The sequence below is a fragment of the Carassius carassius genome, chromosome 11 (assembly GCF_963082965.1).
Source record: "Carassius carassius chromosome 11, fCarCar2.1, whole genome shotgun sequence".
Classification (NCBI taxonomy): Eukaryota; Metazoa; Chordata; class Actinopteri; order Cypriniformes; family Cyprinidae; genus Carassius; species Carassius carassius.
Genome location: NC_081765.1, coordinates 20,140,663 through 20,164,889, shown reverse-complemented (window position 1 = coordinate 20,164,889; position 24,227 = coordinate 20,140,663). Strand labels below are relative to the sequence as shown.

Below are 24,227 nucleotides of genomic sequence, written 5' to 3'. Positions count from 1 at the left end.
AATTCAAAACATGAGCCTTTAACATGAGTTAAAGCCTTTTATGAGTAAATACTGAAAGTGCAAAAAGTCTTGCTAGTGCAATTGGCCCTTCAATCATATCAGTACTATTTGTGCTTAACAGTAGAGGCCATTTTGATTGTGTATCAAACACTCTATGACACAAGTTTCTTTAAACAAGTTCCACTGTAGCTACAGATTCCTTCAAACATGCCAATAAGTATGCATTTGGAAGGCAGATTTTAGGCAGTCTTTCTGGAAGGTTAAACGACAATATCCCTTCATAAGCTCTGCAAAACAATCATCCACATAATTACATGAACTTTTGGAAGCTGCACACAATTTTGATGTACAGTAGGTGTATGGTTTAGGTTTTGATGTATCTTTCTGGGTAGCTCCACCCATATTACAATCTCACTGGTCTAAAATTTAGCCTCACATAGTATATTAAACATCAATCATATTCTGATTAGCTATGATTTTTGTTGTTTCAGGCAGTGCTTCACTTCGGACGTGTTGTACTGATCGCTTCTCCTCGGTCTGGCAGCAATGACCCTTGACTCACTGAATATGCTTCCCTGAGACAGGAAGAGATTGTCTGACTTCATGCCAGCTCTTTTGATAAAGTCTGTGGTCCTTTGATTAGTGCAGATCTCTACTCAGTCCTCCCTGGCAGTATATGTTGCCAAACGCTGATGATTTTGACAAAAGAGGTAGTCACAATATCAGACAGTGAAGCTTGTGAGAAGAACTCACGGATCTGTCTCCACGCCACTTTGTCTTTTTCTTCTTTTTCATACTCCACTCTGGAACTTGCTGTCTAGAAATGCAAAGATCATTCCTGTGTCAATATCAAAATAACTGACTGATATGAGTCAGTATAAAAATAATGGATTCAAACATTAAAGTGAATTCAACAATGTCTGGTTAGGCAGAGGTAGATGATACCATTTTATATTTCATAGCATATCAACCTAGTACATCATTCTGAAAAGACAAACCTATGTGTGAGATCATGAGTTTAATTTACCTGATAACTCGGACTAGTTCATGAAAGGCTCTGTCCACATTCATTGGCGGATCCTTGGCACTTGTTTCAATGTAAGTAATCTGAAGAAATGGTTAAGAAATCGAAATTACTGCAAGGAAGTCACTCATACAATTTCCTTCTGCCTTTAAAAAGTGCAGAAGTTCCTTAACCACTTTAAAATGTGAGTTTTAAATCTTACATAGCAAAGTAAGATTTTAAGTACTGTAAATATTCAAATCTTTTAATAAATGTAATGATTTATTCCGTATACAAGATCAGATTAATTACAAAAATTAAAAAAAAGTTAAAAAGTTAAAAAGATTTTATTTTTTCAAAAGAAATTAATACTTTTAGCAAGGATGCATTTAACTGATCAAATGCTGCTGAAAATGATTTTAAATTGTAATAATATTTTATAGTATTACTGCTTTTCTGTATTTTGATCAAATAAAATCTGTGATGCCGTGATTTTGCGAAGTAAGACATGTTCCTGGATCAACATTATTGTCCAGAAATGTAGACTTAACCCAATCCCAATCCCTACCCCTAAACCTAACCCTACCCATAATTTATTCCTAAAATCAGTGGGAAATGATAGCTGATTTAAAAGGGTGTACAAGCACCAGGGTTTGAAAACGAAAAAAAAAATAAAAAATAAAAATTCAATCGGTTCACTCCAAGCAGAATCGATATTTTAACATTTCTGTTCAGTGTTACTGTGATATTATTACTGTTCCGAAACCGGTTCGGGTGGAAGAAATACCGGTTAAAAACAACAAATACTTTCAATTAACAGTATTTAGAAAAGAACAAGAATTACAAATACGAGAAGCTATAGCAATATTACCGACAAACCAAAACTAATTAATTTAGGCTAAAACGAAACTGAAACCAACATTGGGTCTCTCATTCAACACAAAATCAAATGTTTCCTTATTCGCGATGTATTTGAATGCCAAATGATGAATGAAAATGAAAGCCTAGCTATGTTTACAGTGTTTATTAATGTTTTTAAACATTTTGTGTCTGCATTACGTTTATTTCTGAATGAAATAATCATTTTTTTTTTTCTCTAAAAAATTTATAACTAACGGTGACTGTGAACGAATCAGCAGAGCTTGTACGGGTTTTTGTCATCGTTGAATCTTTCTCAGACATTTCCAAATGTTGAAATTGGGTTGTACATCTATCTGTGCATGATGGTGTCCAATGACTCTGGCGAGTGGAGCTTCTCAAAGTTGTGAATAATCAAAGGAGAGCTGCGGTCCTCAGTTGGGCAGGAAAGGCTAAGCATGCTGGCGCTTGAGTGTCGAATGCATATGCACCAACGCCGAGAAAAAATAGGCCCTTTTTGCGCTGCAGCATCTCAGGCCCAATTTGGTCTTAATGCTGCCCTGAAGGCGGTGCATTGCCATTGAGACCTGCCTATGATGAGTTCACAGCTGAGCGGACATTTCATTCGCTGGCTTCAGCGTCACATTTGCATATGCCGTACTACTGGAATTCGTGATTGGTTGACACCAAATTTCAAATATTGAATGGAACGATAAAATAAAGTTATTAACCAGTTAATGGCCATTTCAAATATTTGATTCTGTTCGGAACTATAAAATTTTATTTAGTTTCTGTTTCTGGTTCTGTTCCTGTCAAAATTTCGTTCATTTCCGGTTTACATTTTTGTTCCTTTAACCGGTTCAGAGCACTGAGAAGCACTTTACCCTGATTTGAAGCCTAAAACAGATATTTCCTGAAAAGTTACATCTCAATTCTGATTGGTTGATTGTAATGTTGTTCCAGGATCAACAAGGATGTTGATCCAGGAACATGTTGTACTCGGTGAAATCATGTTTACCATCAAATCTGACAGACCTCACATTTATGTTTATTGTTATGTTTATGTGTTTTTGCATGGGGATGGATTCTCCAAAATAACAAACAAAAAGCAGTATAAAATTAGTAGTAGAGGCTGAAATTCACCCCCTCTTATGCAGAAGAAAGTCATACTGGTTTAAAATGGTATGAGGGTGAGTATATCATGACAGAAGTTTTATTTTTTGGGTGCACTAACCTTTTTAACCACCGTCAGTCAACATAAACACACAAACCCAGACACAGACACTCTAATTGTGGGCTCACTGACAGTTAAACCCTCTGTTGTCAGTCCTGCATAAAGCAGTGCTCTGATCTGAGTCAGACTCACGTTGTGTTTGGCAGCCATCTCACAGCCCTGTTCATTTGTCACTTTCCTCAGATGCACTAGGTCCACTTTGTTGGCCACCAAAACCATCGGGAAAGATTCCCTGGTGGAGACACAAAAGAAGTGCAACATTTATTATTATTATTTTTTTTTTTTCAAAAAAGAAGGAATGTTTTGAGGTGTCAAAATGTGTTGTAGACTTGAGTTGTGTATGAAGGACACATGATTTCGAACCGGTCTTTCACTCGTAGGATGAGCTGGTGAAACCGATCGACGTGTTCAAAACTGGCCTTGTCCGTCACAGAGAACACGATGAGGAAACCATCACCAGTCCTCATGTACTGCTCTCGCATGGCGCTGAATTCCTCTTGACCTGCTGTGTCTAAAACTGCAAAGAGCAAAGGTAATAGCCAGGATATATACTGTGGTCATATTATACAAAGAAAAATAAAGATATTCAAATATTACCCGAATAATATTTGATCTATTTCTATATACAAATAATATTCACAATATTTTCTACCCTCCATCAGATTATTTTTTACATAAACCAACTAGTCTTTAGAAAGCAGAATGAAACATTGTCATGTACAGTATATTTTATATGTATATTTTTTATTATTTCTTATTTTCCTTTTTTCTCAGCTTGGACTGACTTCAGCCAGTTAAAAACCATTTAAAACTGCTACCAATTGAAGTAGGTTTTAGCTGAATTTTCCAAGATCCATTATTTCATTGAGTTCTTATGAGGCTTGATATAGGCCTACTGATAAGGCTGCAAATACACAAAACAGCATGGGACCACTAGAAGTATGAATATTACATACAGTATAATAATGAGAAATGCTACACATAATGAGATATTGGCACATACCATCCAAAATAGCCCACTGGCCATCGATCTCTGTGTGCTTCAAGTAGGAGTCTTCAATGGTAGGATCATAATCTGGCACAAAAATCTTTTGGAAAAACTGGATGGTAAGAGCACTCTTTCCCACGCCTCCATCTCCCACGACTACCAATTTGTATGTTGGGAGGTTGTCGCTAGGAACCGCACTGGTGGCCATGATAACAGCTACACCTGATTGGAATGTCAATTCCAGGGAGGGAGGGAGGGAGGGAGAGGAGAATGTTATCCCTGGTCATTATTTAGGCTTAAACATTAAGTAGAGGACAGATATCAGAGGTTCTCATGTTATAAATGTAATAAAGAAGCTAAAAGTACAGATGAAAAGTTCAAATGAGGTTTTCTATGGTTTGGGAATAAAGGATATGGTCTAGACGCAGGTAGTGTGGTTCTTTACACAACACAATCCTTGAAACTTCCAAATTCAATTTGATTTATGATTAAAAATATAAAATAAAGTAAAAAAAAAAAAAATTGAATTTAATAAAGCTCCATGGTGTTTCTAGGAGAATTTAACAATGAGAATAAGATGTCAAAATTAGGGCTGCACAATTAATCGAATTTCTAATCTCAATTACAATTATGGATGCCACAATTATGTAATCGTTCCAGGCAGCAATTAATCGTTCAAAGTCCACTTATGCTATTCTGTGTGCGTTATTCGTTAGACGCGTTTTTTCTTTTTTTCTACATTATCTTAAGGGGTTTTCCCATTTTTCCCCTTTTTTTAAATTTTATTATAACATTATATTTTTATATATATTTATAATTTAAAGAAGAAAACAGTCCGACGTATAGTTGATAGTTGAGCCTTAATATTATAGAAAAGCACTAAAAAGTTTCCGGTTAGAGTGTTTTCAGCTTGTTTATTTTCATATAAAATTATGGCATGCAGTTGCATCAAATAGTGATACAAACATAATTCAATGTAAATTGAGATAATCGTTATTAATAATTGCAATTACAATTTCAAAGGAATAATCGACAATTATGATTTTTTTCATAATCGTGCAACTCTAGTCAAAATGTTGATGATATTTTTTTACTGTAAATGATAATTTTTTGCATTACAAATTTCTTTCAAATACTATATATATATATATATATATATATATATATATATATATATATATATATATATATATATATATATATCTCCTTGATTCTACTACAGAACATTAATTATCTTAAATGTACCGTAAAGTACAATTGCACCACACATGTGAAACATTCATGTTTTCATTCCTTGTCAAGATACCTCACTTTTAGGAAAGCAATAAATAAATAATGCACAAGCACTTATATTTAATTTTATTGCAAACAAACAAACAATATACAACAAATAACAAGAGAACATCGACTGGCTGTGTAAAACTATTTAGCAATATTCTTAAGTAAGTGCCCCTATGTTACCATGTATAGACTTATGGTGAAATAACCATATGAACCTAAAAGTTGTATGATTTAAGAAGAAGCGACAAAGAAGTGATGTGACGTGTGGCCAAGTATGATGTCCCATACTCTAATTAGAAATTTCTCTATTTCTCCAATAAGAAATTATGCTCTGCATTAAACACTCCAAGTGTGTGACGCACACACACACAGTGAACACACCCAGAGCATAAATAAATAAAGTAAAAACAAGTTTTCTTACCTAAAAAGACAACTCTAGCAGAGTGAAGGGTTTGAAGAACTCAGTTAGGTTAAATAGAGGTGTTTGCCCAGCCCGTGAGGAGGTTAATGTGCACTATTCAGGAGGAAAAGTCTGTCAGTGGGTGACGGCCACCCCTTCCTGCGGCCCACAATGTGAGGAAGGAGTAGGCTAAACTTCCTTCCTAATTCCACCAGGCCTTGATATTTCAGTGTTCTTGCTTTCATAAGGGAACTATGAGACACCTCTCGAACAGACACACCCATGAGAAAGAGCTCAAACTGTCCTCTTAAGATCTTCGGTCTTGTACGGTTACTTTTTTTCAAAAATGAAAATGGTAATTTATTCCCTCATGTTGTTCTTTATGACTTTTTTTTCTTTAAGTGTTAAATTCATTCAAATTCAGTACCTTCAAAATGGTTGATAAAGTGCAATGAACTTATCACTGTGAATTATAACTTTACTATTATAACAGAATAAACTAAATTGAGAAAATACGTTTTTTCACATTCAGATAAATCTATAAAGTCAGAATTAAGACATAAAAAGAAGACATTGGTATAAAAAGTTTTTGTCATTAATTTTTGTCATAATTATGGCTTAGTCAATTTTGATTTTCTATGTCATTATGGCGTACTATCTAATAATTACGACGTTTTATTCGCCAACTTTGATTTAATAAAGCATTATTTCACATATGCCTTTCATATTTATAAACATTTTTAGATGCTCTAATTGCCCTTTATGATAACACAGAACAGCACTGTTTATAGTTTTGTTTAAAGTCTTTATTAAAAAATGGGTCGGAGACAGACCATTTAACTTATCTAATGTTATTATAAATGGTATAATTTATTTTCTAAATGTTTCATTATATCATTTCCACCCAGCTGTAAAGCTGTATTTAGTTTTCTCTTTATAAACGCTCCGTTACTCAGAAGTTTCCTGCGCCCTTCTCTTCATCGGCGATGACGTCACTTTCAACGCGGCGTAATGACGTATTCCGTTGGATCAGTCAGTTCAGTTATGTTATCTCGTTTAATAAACTTATGAAGATTACAAAAATGGCAAACTCAATCCGAAGGGTATAAACCGACATCCATGAAAGGTTTATATCTGAAATTACACATGATTTTGATTCTGAGTTGGCTACTGATAAATGACAATGATCATCAAAGACCATCATCAAACTCTGGCAGGAAACTTACCAGTGATGTGTTAGCTGATTTACCAAGTGTGCAAAAATCCCGAGTCCTCCTCAACATCCCTGTATATCTGAGACCAAAATAATCAACAGGCTCTTAGTAAACCCAGCGACTTCCCTTCAGTTTAAATGAAAAATTAAGACATTTTCCTCCGCCCTTATGAAATTACAGTGTAACAATCTTCACAGCTCAACTGATGATGCTATAAATAGAATGGTTTCGGCGGGGTGGATGCGTTTCTTTGGCCAAATTTCCTAATGCTTTCATTGTGTTTTAACTTGCAGCATTACACATCTGATACAAATAAGCGTGAATATGCTCCCAAAACTTTTCCTAAAACTCCGTCTTCTTCAAAACCCGTACATCGTCACATAAACTGAAGAATCTTCCCCACAAGAGCAAATGGACTGTTCCTCTGTATGAAGCCTCCTCATCACTTTTAAAGCGGCAGCTAAGTTTAATACTGTATGATTAAGATGATGAATGGAGAGAAGAATGAAAAAACATTTGAACGGACAATAAAAAATAACTTTTTTGTCTGTTTATCATAAGAGGGCGACATTTGACAGATGCAAGTGTAACTTTTTTAAAATTAGAAAGGCGTAGGTTTGGCATTTGTCACATTTCAAAAGTTGAACAACTAAAAAAAATATATAATAAAACGTGTATGGTTGCTCATGACATGACTGTGAAATGTATTCGTGTAACTAGTGCCTGTTTTAAAAGTGTGCTTTGTAGAAACAGATCAAGTTTACTGCAGAGGAAAAGAATGGCTCTGTTTTCTACGAGTAAAAAAAAACTATTCCTCTAGAAGGCGCTCGGTGGCTCAAATAATAATGTAAAAATATTCATAAGTGACATACAAATAGTCAATAAAGGACGCAGATAGCCACTTATTTACTAAAACAAAATGATTTTTTGAAAAGATTTTTTAGACATGTAGTCCATTTTAGTGGTAATAACTATGCACTCTTATTTTGATTCTAATCCTTATTCTATTTCTATGCAGTCCGCAAATCGTGTTCTTGCGGTGTTTCCATAACAGCCAGCGTCATAGACATCATATAGTCATCGTGCTGTCCTTGTGAGAATGAGCTTAAAGTAGCAAGTAAGAGAATAAGATTTCGTATTTTTTTAGGGTATTTTTCACAAAAGACTTGTGTTTAGGACCTAGTTCGAAAATGTACATTTTAGCTCGGTGAAGAGCTTGCGAGACATGAAGTGATTAAAATGTATAGCGTATTATTTAAATCAAAATGCATTTATAAACTACTTTATGGTAGCTAGTTGTTGAAAAAATATTTATATTCGCATGATTGTTTAATGATAAGATTGGATAACATTTGATATAAAGATGATATATAATAATAAATCATTTTTGTCATTTGTGTTGACAGTTTGGTCAGGTGGTCAAAAGCAAGAGAGAAGAGATGGCTTCACATTTTCTAAGACTCTGTGTTTATTCAGAAGTATCAGACACCACTGCTCCTTGTCGGCTGTGGAGGGGGAGTTTCTGCCAACATTTTTTTTATCACGTTTACCCAGATAATGCATACAGAAAATTGTAGCAGGCCTGGCACAAAGGAGAACCCGGAAGTCTGTCAGAAAAGTTTGAGAACGTCTTTCAAGAGGTGCTGAAAGATTCTGCTGTCAGCTTCCCTGAAAACTTCAATGCATTCGCTGTCTTTGGCTTTCACCCGGTAGGAGCAGGTATTCCGTGGCTTCCCTCTGAAGTGCAGATAGGCGTCCCAGCCAACTTCAACAGCACCGCTGATGATCCATCGGACATCACCAACCACACTATCCTCCTTAATAGCCGGATTGGGACACCGATTCAGGTGTTGCTCTCAAAAACTCCCTGCACACTGAAGTGGCTCCAACATGTCTGGCATGGGCAGATTTTTGGGCTCCAGGCTGAGTCCATCATCTTCAGGGTTGGTTTTAATGTGGTTGCCATGGGTTTAGGAGTCTGATTCTTTGAGGAAGTGGTTGAACTATAGCTCTGACCACCGTGCAGCATGTCTGTCAAGTGATTATGCTAAGGGTGGCTTTGAGTTCTATGACAAAATCTTGATTACGGAACAAGACCCCTGCTTTCTCTAATGGGCTCAGAAGGGTAAGAGATTTACGCCCCCAGTGGAAACTTGTTTCCTGGACATCTGCTGTAACTCAGACATGCCCCTTACACATCTAGACGGGATAGGATTTAAAAAAAAAAAAAATGAGAAAGTATGAACTGTCTGAATATTTCATGTATGTGCTTATTTTAGCTCTTGGATTCTACCATGTGAAAATCATACTGCGATACCACATTTTTATGTGAGACTGTATATGTACAGTGCTTTTGAAATGGTGCAGCACACCACTATATAACTTGTCTTCCCTTTCTCACAAATAAACTATTTAACTTAAGTCCATCATGTTCTAGTCTACATCTGTCAAAGTGCCATGCTGCTTATTAGTTTACATTATAATAATAAAGAGACATATTTACGTATGCCATCAGAATGACATGAAAAACAAAATGACATTAAAATGTGTTAACGCTAAATTTCTAAAGTATGTTTGCTGAAGATACATACCTACATAACAACAGCCGTAGTGTAAGTGACTGTCAGCCGAAGAATGGATGCCAAAAATATGTTTGATAGGCAATCTTGCTCAAGCACACATTGGGTGTGGTTGTTCCCCGGTCTTTACATACTAGATCAATCATTCTGTAATGACATTTCCAGTAGGTTTGGCTTTCTGTTTTCTCTCATGGCTCTTTGAACACTGTTTTACTGTAAGTTATTTTTTTTTCCTCAAGCTAATAACTCATTTCCAACTAAAATCATGCAGCATAGTCTTTTGTCATATTGTAAGATTAATATTCTGTTCACTCTGGAGTTTTAGGTACAGTTCATAATTTGAGAATTCCTAGCTTCTAACATATTTATTATTATTTTAAACACAGTACTGAGCCATAACGAAACACATCATGTTAAGATAGTCAACTAAATAAATAAATGGGACAAATACAGGCTATATACGAACTTTTAAGATCTCCGAGTTCTCAGTAAAACTCGCGTCATTCTTAGCATCAGCACAATTATGCCACAAGATGTCACCATTGTCCATATAATCTATCTGGATCAAAAAGCCTTTGAGCAGAATAGCAGTCTTCAAGATTCAAGTAGCTTTATTGGCATGGTAAAAAGTATATTTACTGTACATTGCCAATAAACACATAGCTGTCTTCATTGCTTTAACAGTTGGTGGGTTGTATGAGAGTAATTCGTTGTGGTCCACACATATCAGATATCAAACCATGTTGTTTCTAATAGCAGTACTGAAAACAGTACTCTATGTGTCTGTCTCTCTGTCTGTCTGTCAGTAAATGTCCCGCCTCTCCAGGTTGTGACTCAACCCCCGGCCGCTGGTGGCGCTGCGGAGAGATGTCTCGCCATGTTACAATGTAACACTCAGCACTGCTGCTGCGTCTGTGGCTCCTACAATGTAACAGCTCCGTGAACAGAGACACAGCTTAAGAATTGACCGGGCCCAATGTGTCGACCTCCAGAGTGGGAAATGTGTTTTTATTCTCCTGCGAGATCCCTTCCACTGCCCTAGAAGTCCCGTTGACTGGACTGTAAAGTGTCTTCGTCCTCTGGCTGTACAGGACTGGGCTTGTGTGGATTATTGGAAGCGGAGGCCCCGTTGAGTTGGATGTGTGTGCTGGGCTGGAGTGGGTCAGTCAGTATGAGGCTTCCGCTGCCGCTGCCTCTCTGAGCGGGCTCTCTGCTCCCTGCCTTGGGACTCTTACGAAATAACATTTACTTATAAAACTGGAAACCCCTGGAGCAGTTTATGACGGTAAGAAGGGTTTTTCTGTACTGAAATGCTGCCTGCTTTCCTGTGTACACTATCAAACAATTTCAAATTGTTTTCTGTACTATATTGTTATGTTTTAGAGAAGAGAATAGCTACATCCAGGGAACACTTCTTTCGCATTTTATTCTTAAATGTTATACCAGAAGATGCAGCTGTTCAAGCTGTTTTTCGTTCTCTAGGTTAAGGTATTTACAGACAGATTGGATTTTGGTGAAGTTTGTGGTGAAGTTAACCAACACAAAAGTTCTCTATTTATGAATGAACATGATTATATATTCCTTTTGTGAGGATTATCTTAATTTAACCGTACCTCATTAAGAGCCACTGTTGATCCCGGTCATTGGTGAAAACATTTGATGATTTGTGAGTAAGCGATGTGATTATGTGGTCACTCTCTTTTTTAATTTATTTTGTTTATTTTATCGGAGTTATTTTATGTGTTGTATTGGCAGTCTACATGTCTGTGACGTCATCGCCTTTGACAGGGTTTTTCACGGTGAGACTAGACATGTGACTCCATCATTGCGACGTCATATTGACAGGTGAAAACCAGTTCTTCAGAATTCTTCCTTCATTCTGGCACGGGTGCATGGGTGGATGGATGTAGGTGTGTATGCTTGTGTTTATGTATCTCTTACATAGAATAGAATTTTACATTTTACACACACACACAGACATAGTTTTGAGTTTTAAATTTTTAGTCTTATGCTCACCAAGGCTGCGTTTATTTGATCGAAAATAAAAAATACAGTAAACGTTGCGAAATATTATTGCAATTTTACATGGCTGTTTTTATATAATATATATGACATATATTTTAATCTAAAATAGTAGGCTATACCATATAATACTTTCATATTTTATAATAATATAATATTTAATCAGATACTTTGAACCTGTAACATATACCTCTGATAACAGCAAATTTTCAACAAAGATTTATTTCATTTTTTTAGTGTCACATGATCCTTCAGAAATAATTTTATTATGCTGATTTGGTGCACAAGAAATGTTTGTTAGTGTTATAATAATGATCAATTTTGAAAACCGCTGTGCTGCTTTGTTTTTTGTAACAACATGATTTATTCCAGGATTCTTTGAAAGTTCAAAAGAGCAGTATTTATTTGAAATAAATATTTTTTTAAATAATTAAGTCACTTTTGATAAATTGAATGTGTCCTTTCTGAATAAAAAATAAAAATAAAATAAAAATCATACTGACCCCATGTGAAAAGGCCGTATGTGTGAATGGTAAAGGTCTGCTGGATGAACTATTATTAAATCTATTATTTTTCAGAGGTCTCAGAGGATTTTTTTTAGCGATTCACGTTCTTGGAGATCTGAGTTAGCAGTGCCTGTGGGCTGAGTGGATTTTATGCAGGAGCAGTTTGGTTGATTTCAGGGTGTCAGCTGTTAGAGGCGCGATGGCTGCAGCAAGTGTTCTGGCCGGTGTTTCTATGCACCTGAGCCAAGGCCATGTAGAGCTGAATTGGGGGGCTTTGAAGAGGGGGTAACAGGAGGCAGGTGTTCAGACAGTTGGATCTGGCAGCACCTGCCCATCTCAGTATGAGAAACCACATTGCCTGACCGAGTACATTGCAGTGTAAGTTCTGACCTCCCGAGTACAACCCATGGCCAAGTTAAGCACCTAATTATGAGGATTTTTCACAGGATCTTAGCACCATGTACTCTGTCAGACTGATATATATTATAATTTTAAGCTGAAGGGTCCTTTCCACAGTTTTCCTATTGTACTAATTGCTTGCTTCCACCTGGGAGTAGCCTGTGTGGAATTAATGCATTTTAAAGTAATATGTAGTGTTTTTCAATGAACTATTTTGCTTGAAATGACAAAACTGTTCAGTTCACTGGTAGTTGCCCAACTCACCAATTCTCATTGATAACAGATCTCTACTAAATAGTTGAGCTTTTACAATGTACAATGTATAATATATATATAAACTATAATCTACAATGAAATGACAGTGTTCTTTCCAAGAGGACACAAGGTAGAGCAGAGCTGTGAGAAAATAGGCTTATTTTCACTACCAACTGAGAATTTTAGTGTCTGACCCTCTTGATGATATTTGAAGCATTGTTGTTTCCGATTTAGCTAATGATCTATTTGTGGAAATGATTATCTGGGTTGATATACTTCGTTACTTAGTGCAAACCTTAAGAGAGATTACCGAGAGCTTTGAATGGACCAATGTTTATAGCACCTCCGTGTATACTAGTGGCCAAAGTGACTGAAGCTATTTAATATAAAAGCTTTTGTTACTGCAGTGCAGAAACACTCATTATGTCTAACTGGATATTCAGGTATTATGATTAGGTCGTCTAGGAACTTCACCTTCTAATGCCAGGTCAAATATCTTCAAGCATGTTCAGTACTCTGAGTCATTAAGAGATGAGGGTATGAGCTCATTTTGACAGGTTTTCTCTGCTTGTTCTTTCCAATAAAATCGTCCCGTCTGAGAAGATAAGAGATGGATGTCTGACCTCAGTGTCATGAATGGAGGGTGTTCTGTCAGCACTGTTGCGGTGTCTGCTCATGTGGCTCTGCAAAACGGATCGCCGGCCACACATCGCATGCGTTTCAGCAATTATGACAGAAAGTACATCACAGCTGTGTGTACTGTACAGTCCATCTGTTGCAGACTCAAAGGTGTTTTCGAAGCGTACCGGTGCATTTGTGAGGGAGGATTCATTAATAATTTCTGTTTTTGTTCCAATTTCCATTTCAGTTTTCTTTACGAAATAGCATTTTCTTTCAGGTCCACATCTGAGATTTAGTTAATTATAAAGCTCAGTGACACTTTCTGTTGTCACCAAAAACAAGGTCTGCCCTGAGGAAATAAGAGCATCACATTTTTGTGGCAAGCGCTCCAAAATGAAAGGGAATAGCTATGGTGAGCTTCCTTTTTACACAGAGATTTGTATCACTCTGGAAATTCATTTTGTTTCTTAGCCTACCGTTTAAAGGTTTGGGTTAGGCAAGACTTTTTATTTTTAGGAAATCAAAAATGTGTATATTATCAAATGAAACAAAAGTGGCACTAAAGCTATTTGTAATGTTACAAAAAATTGTTCTATTAAGCTTATCAAAGAATAAAACATTGATAATATTAAAAATGTTTCTTGAGCACCACATCGGTATATTAGGATGATTTCTGAAGGATCATGCGACACTGAAGACTGGTCTAATGATCCTGAAAATTCAGCGTCTCCATTACAGGAAGAAGTTACATTTTAAATGACTGTTTTACTGTAGTTTTGATCAAATAAATGCAGCCTTGGTGAAAATAAGAAACTTCTGTTCAAAAACCTTAAAAGGTCTTACCAACCTCAAACTTGTGAAAGGTAGTATAGCTGACCCTTTGCAAAGACCTGCCCCATTCATTACTGTTGCTATATCCATCAAGCCATGTTGCTCTCACGCTACATATCATGTTCAATGTAGTGAAAAATATATTGCGGAACAAAGAGGAAACTGACAACGGATCGACAGACAAGACAGAGCAGGTCATTTTTTTGTATGAAACAAAGTCTCAGCTTTTTGTGTTATTGTGTAAGAAATTCAAACAGTTAATGCCATTTTGTGGCTTTTTAATGTGTCTGCAGCGCAAGCGGCACGTGAACCGATCGTCTCTTCCTCTTAGGGTTAGGGTTATGGAAATAAGCAGGAAATAAACATGAATGAACATCAGAAGGTATCATGTTTCAACTGCGGAAAAATGTCAGTACACAACATTTTATAAGTTCAAGTCCATGGACGTTAATCTACTCTCCTGTCTGGACTGTTTGTCGGACAAAATGGCAAATTCAGCGTTATAATCGATTATGATTATAAGTATTAGTGTGGCTAGAATGTCCCTTTGTGTCAAAACTTAAAACAAAAATAGACAACCTCCTTTTCAGACTTGTGACACATCTCAAATGACAATGACAATGTTTCAAGCATTAATGAGTAAAGTTCTTGTGTTTTAACGGAAAGGGGAAGAGCCGTTTGAAAAAATTCCACCGCACGGAGTGTGTCTCTATGAGTACATCTGTATTAGCCTTTTAATTAAACAGCCGGTTCCCTGTGACCGGACAACTTGTGCATGAAAGATTTTCACAAGACATTTAAAGAGTATGCTTTTGATGTGTTTACTTGTGCACATATCTATCATTATATATATTTTATTTATACACTATTTATCATTATTATTCAGTCTTTTTCTTAAAATCATGCCAAATGTGTGTGTGTGTGTGTGTGTGTATATTAAGTATGTATGTATATATTAAGATTATTAAAAAGATTGTTAATTATAATAATATTGCTAAAATATCTGTCCATGATTCTCTTAATTTTGAATCATGATTTTTGCTTCTTAATATTTCAAAAGTATCGTTTCAGAATTATAAATAGATGCCGTGAGTGGAAGCTAATTTTAACTAAAGAGCTGTGAATTTAAATCATGTAATTTTTGGGGGTTTTTACTGCTTGTTCGTTTGAATATAGGAAATTGGTTTCTGATGCTATTAGACACACTACGTCTCAATGTGACAGCAGTCACATGTTGCTGTGATTAGCAGAACTGCTTTTCTTTTGCCATTGAACTTGATTCTTTCTTTCTACTTAGGAAAACCCATTTCTAGTTCAAGGTGTAAAGTTTTTAAGAAACAACTCTGCAGTTCAGAGTAAACCTGTTTTGGTGGGTTCATTTCACTGGTTCTTAGCTTAACATTTCAAAATTTTCCAATGTTGCTGCATAGGGATACACAAACAAACAGAGCCCACAGTGTTTACGCATTGGCAACAAAATCAACCTACTAATGGCTTTACTTGTAACTGTCTCTGCATATTAAACTTGGATATGGAAAAAAAACCCTTTAACTTCCCTGGACAGACACTGCATTCTTGGCCACATCAGCTGAGATTAGATTGTGTTCAGTGGGATATGAGACTTGAATGAAAATAGGCTAGCGAGTACCATGGCTTTTGGAGAAATTAACATTTTATTACCATGGTATTCTTGTAAAACATTCAAATATGGTGGGAAGTTCTGAAGTATTCTCATTAGAGTTGAATCAATAAATTATTTATTTAAGATATTAGTCGTTTTCATATTATGGTCGATAACCAATAAATGTTACATTTAAAATAATAAATTAAAAACTAAAATCTGTACTTTTAAATAGTGATATTTTAAACCAGTAGTTTTAAAAGCTTTTGAATTTCAACAATGATTTTAACTTTCACAACAATTATAATGTACAGTATGCATATGGATATTCATTTTGAGCTTTTGCTAAAGATAACACTTAATTATTAATAGTATTATTAATTAAATTATATTAAAGTTGTTCAAGACTACCTTTATATTAGCATTAAATGATGGAAAAGGTAATTCAAATGTAATGATTGAATAAATATTCAATATCAACTGATATCAAGAAATAATAAAAAAATAAATTATATTTGCTCATATGGTACAAATATATTGTGCATCCATAATAATGACGGGATAGACTATTGTTCCATGGAACTGCTATTTGGCTTTTTTTTTTTTTTTTTGTAAGGGTGATTTTTAACCAACAACCCCATAACAGATTCATAACTGATGAACTGTAAATGTGGTGATGTGGTTATAAATCTATGATCGCTGAATTTTTCATTGTTGTCCTGAAATTTACGAAGCAGTTTTTATAGAATCTAAACTAAAAGTCTTAATACCTAAAGTGCTTTCCCTTAAAATTCCCTACTGTCCAAGCTGTTTTTCGTTACCCCCATCCTTATTCAAACTGTTTTTGAAGCAGAGCGGTTGGAAAAATTACTCCTTTTTTTTTTTTTTTTTTCTCTTTTTTTTACTTCCTCCAGTCGTTGGATTTGTGGTTGCTGTGCCAAATGTAGCTAGAGGCTGCAAAAATGTCAAGCTCTTTCAGAGACTGACTGGATCGTGCTTGTAAGATCTGATTACACGCTCCTGTGGACCTAGTTTGAAATTGTGTGTACTCACCTGAGTCAGGAGGTTCGCCCACTTCCCCTCCCTGCATGCCAGAGAACACACTCGCAGCACATTGCACTGTTTATCTGGGCTGCCATTGGCTGCTCGCTGTAGAGGAAAGTTCGGTGTTTGTTCTCCCAAAATGGGAACACGAAACACGCAAGGCAAATTGACCAAATGCTTTATTCTTTATTAGTATATGTAGGCTATTCCAAGCTTGCAGTATTTTCCTTCTCTGTCTTTTTGAACTTCTGTGTTGTATGTCTGCGGTATTATGCTGCATTGTTGCAAATGTCTTTTGGAGAGTATTTGTGTTTGCAATGCTCAGCAGTGTTACTGTAACCTTAAACCTCTCTAACTTTAGACTGAGGGAGTCCTTTTGCTAGCAGCAATTCCGAATGATGTCTGTGCATAATTGTGGTCATCCTCCTGCTGTTTCAGTTCTGGTCTGAGGTTGACTTGTTGACTGATCTAGATGTGCTGGTCCCATTTCAACACTTTTTAATATAAAAGTAACAATTTCTGGATCCACATACACAAAGCAATGTATAATTCAGCCACTTTACAAGGGCCTTTAGACTGATTTATATAAGTGAAAGTGACATACAGGCAAGTATGGTGACCCAATTCGTGCTCTGCATTTAACCCATCCAAAGTGCACACACACAGCAGTGAACACACACAAACCATGAACACACACCCGGAGCATTGGGCAGCCATTTATGCTGCGGCGCCCAGGGAGCAGTTGGGGTTCAGTGCCTTGCTCAAGGGCACCTAAGTCGTGATATTGCCGGCCCGGGATTCAAACCCACAACCCTAGGGTTAGGAGTCAAACTCTCTAACCACTAGGCCTTGACTTCACACCATATTGTGAGAAAGCTGACAGTAAGGTCCAATTAGCATACAATAGTTAGAGCAATGAGAAAAGAAAAAAAAAAAAAAATATATATATATATAGTTAGTTCATGTTAGCTTGGTCCATTAACACTTTACAATAAAGGTCCCATTAATTAACGCTTCAACTAACATTAAATAACAATTATTACAACATTTATTCTTAGGTAACGTTAGTTAGCAAACATTCAACTGTTCACAGTTGTAGGTCTAATAAATAATATTACCAGCTTTTGATTTTAGTAATGTATTAGTACATTTCAAAAGTAACATTAACTTAGATTAATAAATGCTTTAGAACAGTGGTTCTCTAGTCCAGTCCTCGTGTACCACTGCTCTGTATATTCTGTATGTATCTCTTATCACTTCAGAAATTTGTTCTATTCGACTGCAAGCGCCCTGCAAAGTGGACATCATCATAGGATATTCCGCCATGATTCCAGTTTGAAGGGAGCATATACTGTATGTTCCATTCAGGGTACATTAAAATGTCCAGAATGAAAGCAAAGTAAACTTCAACAGATTTTCCATGCTCAGGGAGTAGGGAGCAATGAACACTGTGTAGGGAGGGACCCTATCAGTCGGAAAACTGTCCATGCATGGAGCTCTTTTCTAATGAGCTGGTTATCTGGTTAATGATCTTATTAACATTAAGGTTATTGACTGCTTTTAGGGCTTAAATTGATTAGTCGACACTGTTGACCGTGTTGACTGCATAGTCCATGCAGCATCTGCTGATGGGCGATCCTCGTCTGGGGACATATAATGAATACAGAACATTTCACTTGAGGTAGCCGCCGCCTTAGCTGTAGTCTCCATTACTAAAGTGCTGGAGCCTCTTCTACCGTCTTCAGCCCAGGGGAGGCATTCTCTCTAACAAGTGAGGTAGATTTGTTTACAGGATATTGATTGCTATGGTTGTCATCCTTTCTTTCAAGTAGCTCTCTGTGTTCCTGATATATCATCTCGGTAGAGATGCCGGATGCAGGAGAGGAAACATGCAGGGTCCATGTGTCCAGAAACTCATATCGTGATAAGAGCGGACATGCCCTTTAAACCTGCTACTGTAAGCAGTGCAGAACTGACTGCAATGTGCAGCTTTAATCAAAAATGTGTTTCTCTTTCAATGTCTAGTCTTGGTCTCAGGGGAATCAAGAAGCTTGTTAGGCCATCCTTAAAAATATTTTGGTTTGTAGTAACAGTAATTTTTTTTTTTTTTTAAAGGGTCGGTAGGTCGGTCTATATTTTTTTTTTCAAGTTTAAATGTAAAAAAAAAAAGGAAAATTTTGGTGATGGTCATGACGTAGGTATGAATTTAAACAAATTAGCATATCGTGACGTCACTGACTGGGTCTTCAACCCGTGCCTTCGGGCGCATAATTGCAAACCTCATTTTGATGCAGGCTATATAGACCACAAACAAATTAAAATATTTGTCAAAAACATGTTTATTGCATAAATTTCAGGTGAGAAGGAAAAAAAATGAGGTACTGTTATACTTTTTTACTTGCATCCGACGCTAGGTATCAATGCAACCTACAAATGAGAGACCGTTTACTTTGCTTTCTTGGGTTGTCACTTTTGTGAAATTTTTTTTTTTTGATTTGAGTGACAAGTGTTCAATCAACTTTGCATGTCTAAATAAGTTTTATACGGCAAATAACACCAAATATAGGTAATATAAGGAAGCTGCCTTATGAGCCCCGGTACTTCACAGTCCGTGTTCCATTCCATCTCGCCGTATCTGCTGTCTCATCTTTCACCTCGTGTACGCACACCGTCCGCGCGGTCTCAAAAAAGCCCGCACGCTGATGACGAAAAGGACATAATGCAGACAGTCAGAGACTGTGCGGACGGCCGAAGTATACTAGATCTTTATCAGTGGTGCACGAGATGAGATGACGATGTATGTGGCATTCGTATAATTGCAAGGGCTATCCTTGCCATCTTCGCGCTCTTGCAAACTGGATGCTCTGACTTGTCGTAGAGTCCTTGTAGCCATGAGAGGTGTGTCCATGTAGATGAGTAAATAAATCTGCATCTTAAGTGGCGTGTTGCGTTAACTTAACGTCTGTCGGCGTGTGGCATTATTTTAACGCGTGGTGGCGTCTGGCGTTAACTTATCGCGTAACGGCGCTTCCCGGGGTTAAAATATACATTTTTTGGAAGGGTTTCCTTAGTAAAATTCGCATTTTAGGGGCTAAATATCACGTTATTTGTATTGGGGTTGCTTCAAACCGCGGACATGAAAAACAATCGCAGACTTGGCAACACTGGTTCAGGTGGAGCGGCAGTTACTACACAGAGCCGTAGTCTACCGACAACTAACACAAAATCGATTTCAAAATCGACAAAGAATCGCCTGCGATTTTAACATCGATTTTGTGTAGATTGTCAGTGAATTACGGCTTGGTGTAGTAAATGCCAACCAGTGTCCAAGTCTGTGGTTGTTTTTCATGTCCGCAGGTTGAAGCAACCCCAATACAAATAACGTGATATTTAGCACCTAAATGCAAATTTTACCAAGGCAACCCTGCTAAAAAACGTATATTGTAACCCCGGGAAGCAATTTTTATCGGGGAACCTCCTGGAAGCGCGATTGGACTAGTTTTGAGAAGAAACTGGGAAGGATTTGTTGTGAAAACCTGGCAACCCTGATTCGAACGCACGTGCTGGAGATATACTTCTAATAGAGTGCCGAAGTTATGACGTCACTTTGTAGGCCAAAACGCGGAAGTGAGTTAGCATTTTAGCACTATGGGTTCCCTCGCCCTAAAGTCTATGGGTTTTTTGAATGGGTTTTTACTAAATCGCCTGAAATAAGGTCTGTGGTTAACAAAGCCTCTAAATATTTTCACGTTTTGATCTATGACATAAAACACACCAGTTATAACCTGCTTGTGATTTTTTTAAACTTTATTGTGTCTTAAAAACGGTGGTTGCCAACAAGTTGCTAAAAGGGACTACATCCTTTGGCGGGGACTTTAGACGTCATCAAGACAAACATGAAATCTCTCACCAGGCCTTTTAAACTTTAAGATGAACCTAGATCAACAATTGAAACTGTCTTCCGAGTTTTTTTTTATAGTATCACCATCAAGTGTATTGCTGTGTATAAGTAACTCTTCTCTGAGTCCATCCTTTTGTGCCCTGTTTGCTGTGAGATATATATTTAGGCACAATGTAGTCTGTACATAAAAAAAATATATATATATATTGTTTGTCCTGTGTGCATGTAAGTTGGAGTCTGAATCAGCCTTGAAACGCTGTGATCCAGTTCAACCGGTGCTATCAAAATTGGCTTTGCTGCAATTAAATATTTATAATAATTATTATTCATGTTTTAATTGAATTTCTAACCTGACCTGACCTATTATATTAGGTTGGAATCATAATATAGGAAGCTTAGGTAAATATCTTTGTGTTACAGACTCTGGTTGGACCGTAATGACCGCACGCTTCCGGTTGCCTGCAGGCAGATCCTACAATGTCCGGGCGACGGAGCTGGCACGCGACAGGCAGCGCACCGAGGTGGTCTGCAACATTCTTCTTTTGGACAACACTATCCAGCCTTTTAAAGTCAATGTAAGTACTCCTTTAAATGTATTGTGCATAATTCAATATTCTAATGATCATATATACATTTTCACATTTTCGATTTGATTATCAGGGTTTTGTTATGCAGTTTCTATAGTGTTCTGTCCAGTGTCTTTGTTGCATGTAGGGCCCTATGAAATCCATTTTATTTTTTCCTAAATTTATTCGTTTTTACTTTTTCTGGATTCCATTTTTTTTTTTCTCGACTCCTTTTTAATAGTTAAATTTACATTTTATTAATCAAAAAGCATGTTTCATTAATTTAAATCATGAAACTTATACATTTTCACATCAGATTATTAAAAGTTTAACAAAAATGTTTAGGGGAAATGTTTTATTTGTTTGTATATTTATTGTATATATTTTTTTTGTTACCAAATTCTGTGTTTTATCATGTCTAATTATTTGAATGCATAAAACAACTTAATTTATTCCTATTTTTTTTTTCTTAAAGTAGCCTTAAGAAATATTTTTCCTCAGAAATTCTGTGTTTTGTATTTCTAATTTTCTGGTTTTCAAACGGTCATAAAAAATTAAATTTATTTATCTTTTAATTGAATATTGAATATTAAGCAAACTTTCTTTTTTTGGCAAACAAACCTTTCACAGTTCTGTGTATGTGATATGAGGCTAATTTTACTCAAATCAAACAGTCAGATGCTCATGAAGTGACTCTCACAGCAGTTCTGGAGATGTTGTTCATGTGTTTACGTCCACTGCAGATGCTGAAATCACTGTGAGCGTCACGCGCGTTTCAGTATGTGTGTACTAAATAGAACCGTGCATTTGCACCATTCATTAACAGACATGCAGAACATGCAGGATTCATATTTAAACCGACTTTTGTGGCTTAATATTTATAGATACTAGTCCATATCGCTATTTGATTTAAGTGTAATGACGATTCTGTCCATGTCTTCTGCATAGCGGAAATCATAGGGCCCTAAGCATGTTGCTTTATGGTTGGTAGTGTGTTCTAGATGTGTTCTGGGTATTTTAAGGGATAGTTTACATGAAAAGGAAAATTACCCCATGATTTACTCACCCGCCAGCCATCCTAGATGTATATGACTTTCTTTTTTCGGACCAATCCAATTGGAGTTATACAAAAAAATGTATTGGCTCTTCCAAGCTTTATAATGGCAGTGAATGGTGGTTGAGATTTCGAAGCAAAATAAAGTATATCCATCTATCGTAAAAATTTTCCAGGATGTGAATAAAGACCTTCAGAAAGAAAAGCCATGTGTTTGCGTGAGGAAAATATACATATTTAAGACTTTATAAACTATAACCTCTAGCTTCCGCTAACTGTCATATGCACGTTTCTGAGAAAGTGACATTCCAGCAGATAATGTAGGATGTAGGCGTTGCCTACTTGAGGGTGAGTAAATTTTGGGTGAGGGGGGTAATTTTCATTTTTGGGTGAACTATCCCTTTAATGGAACATGTCTAAATGCTTACTGGTAGTGTTCGGGGTGGAGCCCATGCACATCCAAATCTCGATGATTTTTTGGTTGGACAGTTGTGTATTTTCACATTTCATCATCCCTCAAACAAGTCTGACTACTTCTAAAAGTTTTAACTTATCCCTCTGATCAACGGTCTATGAGGTATTGAGGTAATTTGAGATATGATTCATGTCTGTAATATGGTGTAAGACTAGTTACGCACTGACGTTTAGTACATGTGGTTTTTTTGTTTAAATCCTTGTTCCTATGTATTAGCACTAATAATATTGATGCTTGCTTTAGCAAACACTACTCTCCAGTCTGTCCTTAGGAAACACCAGTAATAATGTCAATGTCACTTATTAAACCATTAAATTGTTTGGGGTCAGTATGTTAAAAAAAAAATTATAATAATAATACATTTATTCAGCAAGGGCACATTAAATATATCATAGGTGACAGTGAAGACTTTGATATTTCTACAAAGCATTTTATTCAAATAAAAGCTGTTTTTTTTATTTGTCTGAACTTTCTATTCATCGAGGAATCCTGAAAAAATGTATAGCTGTTTCTACGAAAATATAAAGCACCACAACACTGATAATAATAATAGATGTTTCTTGTAAACCAAATCAGCATTATGGAATAATTTCTGAAGAATCATACGTCAATGGCTGTTAAATTTAACTTTGCCATTGCATGAATAAATTACATTCTAAACTATATAAAAATTGTTTTGAATGGTAGTATTTTACAGGTTTATTTATTATCTCATCTGTTAAGCATTTTACACTGTTTGTTAAAGTCTTTCCCTTACCTTTTCTCTATCAACCCCAAATCATTTGCATATTTGTTTGAAAATAGCTATGCATAATGGTCATCATCATCTACATGTGCTCATGTTCCAGCTAGAGGATAGTGGTGTAATTCTTCTTATAGAAGGGATGCATGCTTGACATTCCTGCAGAATGAAAAGTGACCCTGAGGGTTCCAGAGATTCATGTTCATACTTGCACCTGCAATATAAAGGTGCCATGACACACCCCACACACGCGACAAGCAAAGGCACAAATCCCAATCTCTTTCATTTGCTGGTCTGATTGCAAAACCCATGTATTCGCAGATCCTTGTCCTCAGTGTTTTGCAAAGTGTTGTGTAAATTGGTCCTTACAGAAAACTGTTATGTCCTGGCTTGAAATAAGGGCTTATGCCAAAATTGAATTACAGGTTGCTCAGGTTACAGAAGGTTGCTCAGGTTTTCCTCAGTGGATATTACCTTTCCCATCAGTTACATTGCCCAAGGATTTCCTGTGTATCAGGAAGTGTTTCCCATATTGAATTGGAGCAAGCAATAAACCTATAAACATCACATGACTGACTTTAAACAGCTGCTGGTCTGTTAGATGAATCAAGGCATTCTTACTTAGAATTTGTC

The 24,227-nt window shown here is 36.4% G+C and overlaps 2 protein-coding genes and 1 pseudogene across 5 annotated transcripts in view; 2 read left to right on the top strand and 1 right to left on the bottom strand.

Moving 5' to 3' along the window:
• Positions 1-247: 247 nt before the first annotated feature.
• On the bottom strand, positions 248-7,285 carry LOC132152976 (ras-related protein M-Ras-like). Of its 2 annotated transcripts, none has more exons than XM_059562030.1 (6): positions 6,991-7,285; positions 4,099-4,305; positions 3,459-3,612; positions 3,228-3,327; positions 1,028-1,107; positions 248-817 (listed from the first exon to the last, which is right to left on the bottom strand). In XM_059562030.1, exons 2-6 carry the CDS (start codon positions 4,289-4,291, stop codon positions 715-717), a joined length of 630 nt encoding a protein of 209 aa, XP_059418013.1. In that variant the 5' UTR covers positions 4,292-4,305; positions 6,991-7,285; the 3' UTR covers positions 248-714. The 2 variants fall into 2 exon arrangements, with proteins under 2 accessions (XP_059418013.1, XP_059418014.1); XM_059562031.1 differs by lacking the exon at positions 6,991-7,285 and adding an exon at positions 5,786-6,014.
• Positions 7,286-8,417: 1,132 nt separating this feature from the next.
• Positions 8,418-9,306, top strand: LOC132152456 (transmembrane protein 177-like; annotated as a pseudogene).
• A 1,130-nt stretch (positions 9,307-10,436) lies between these two features.
• The window catches only part of LOC132152975 (tyrosine-protein phosphatase non-receptor type 4-like), a 52,068-nt gene continuing 38,277 nt past the window's right edge, over positions 10,437-24,227 (top strand). The window contains exons 1-2 of one of the 3 annotated variants that reach the window (XM_059562029.1): positions 10,437-10,842; positions 21,178-21,332. In XM_059562029.1, the coding sequence (XP_059418012.1) occupies positions 21,195-21,332 (138 nt within the window). In that variant the 5' untranslated portion in view covers positions 10,437-10,842; positions 21,178-21,194. Of the gene's footprint in view, positions 10,843-11,341; positions 11,468-21,177; positions 21,333-24,227 lie in introns of those variants that run through there. The other 2 variants (XM_059562028.1, XM_059562026.1) reach the window with 2 other exon arrangements.

Bases quoted from the DNA above. Each gene is read 5' to 3' on its own strand.
- LOC132152976 (XM_059562030.1), bottom strand. From the start codon at position 4,291: ATGGCCACCAGTGCGGTTCCTAGCGACAACCTCCCAACATACAAATTG. The intron at 3,328-3,458 runs GTTCGAAATCAT...TGTCTCCACCAG, and splicing joins ATCCTACGAGTGAAAGACCG to GGAATCTTTCCCGATGGTTT. The intron at 1,108-3,227 runs GTGAGTCTGACT...CCATTTCTTCAG, and splicing joins AGATGGCTGCCAAACACAAC to ATTACTTACATTGAAACAAG.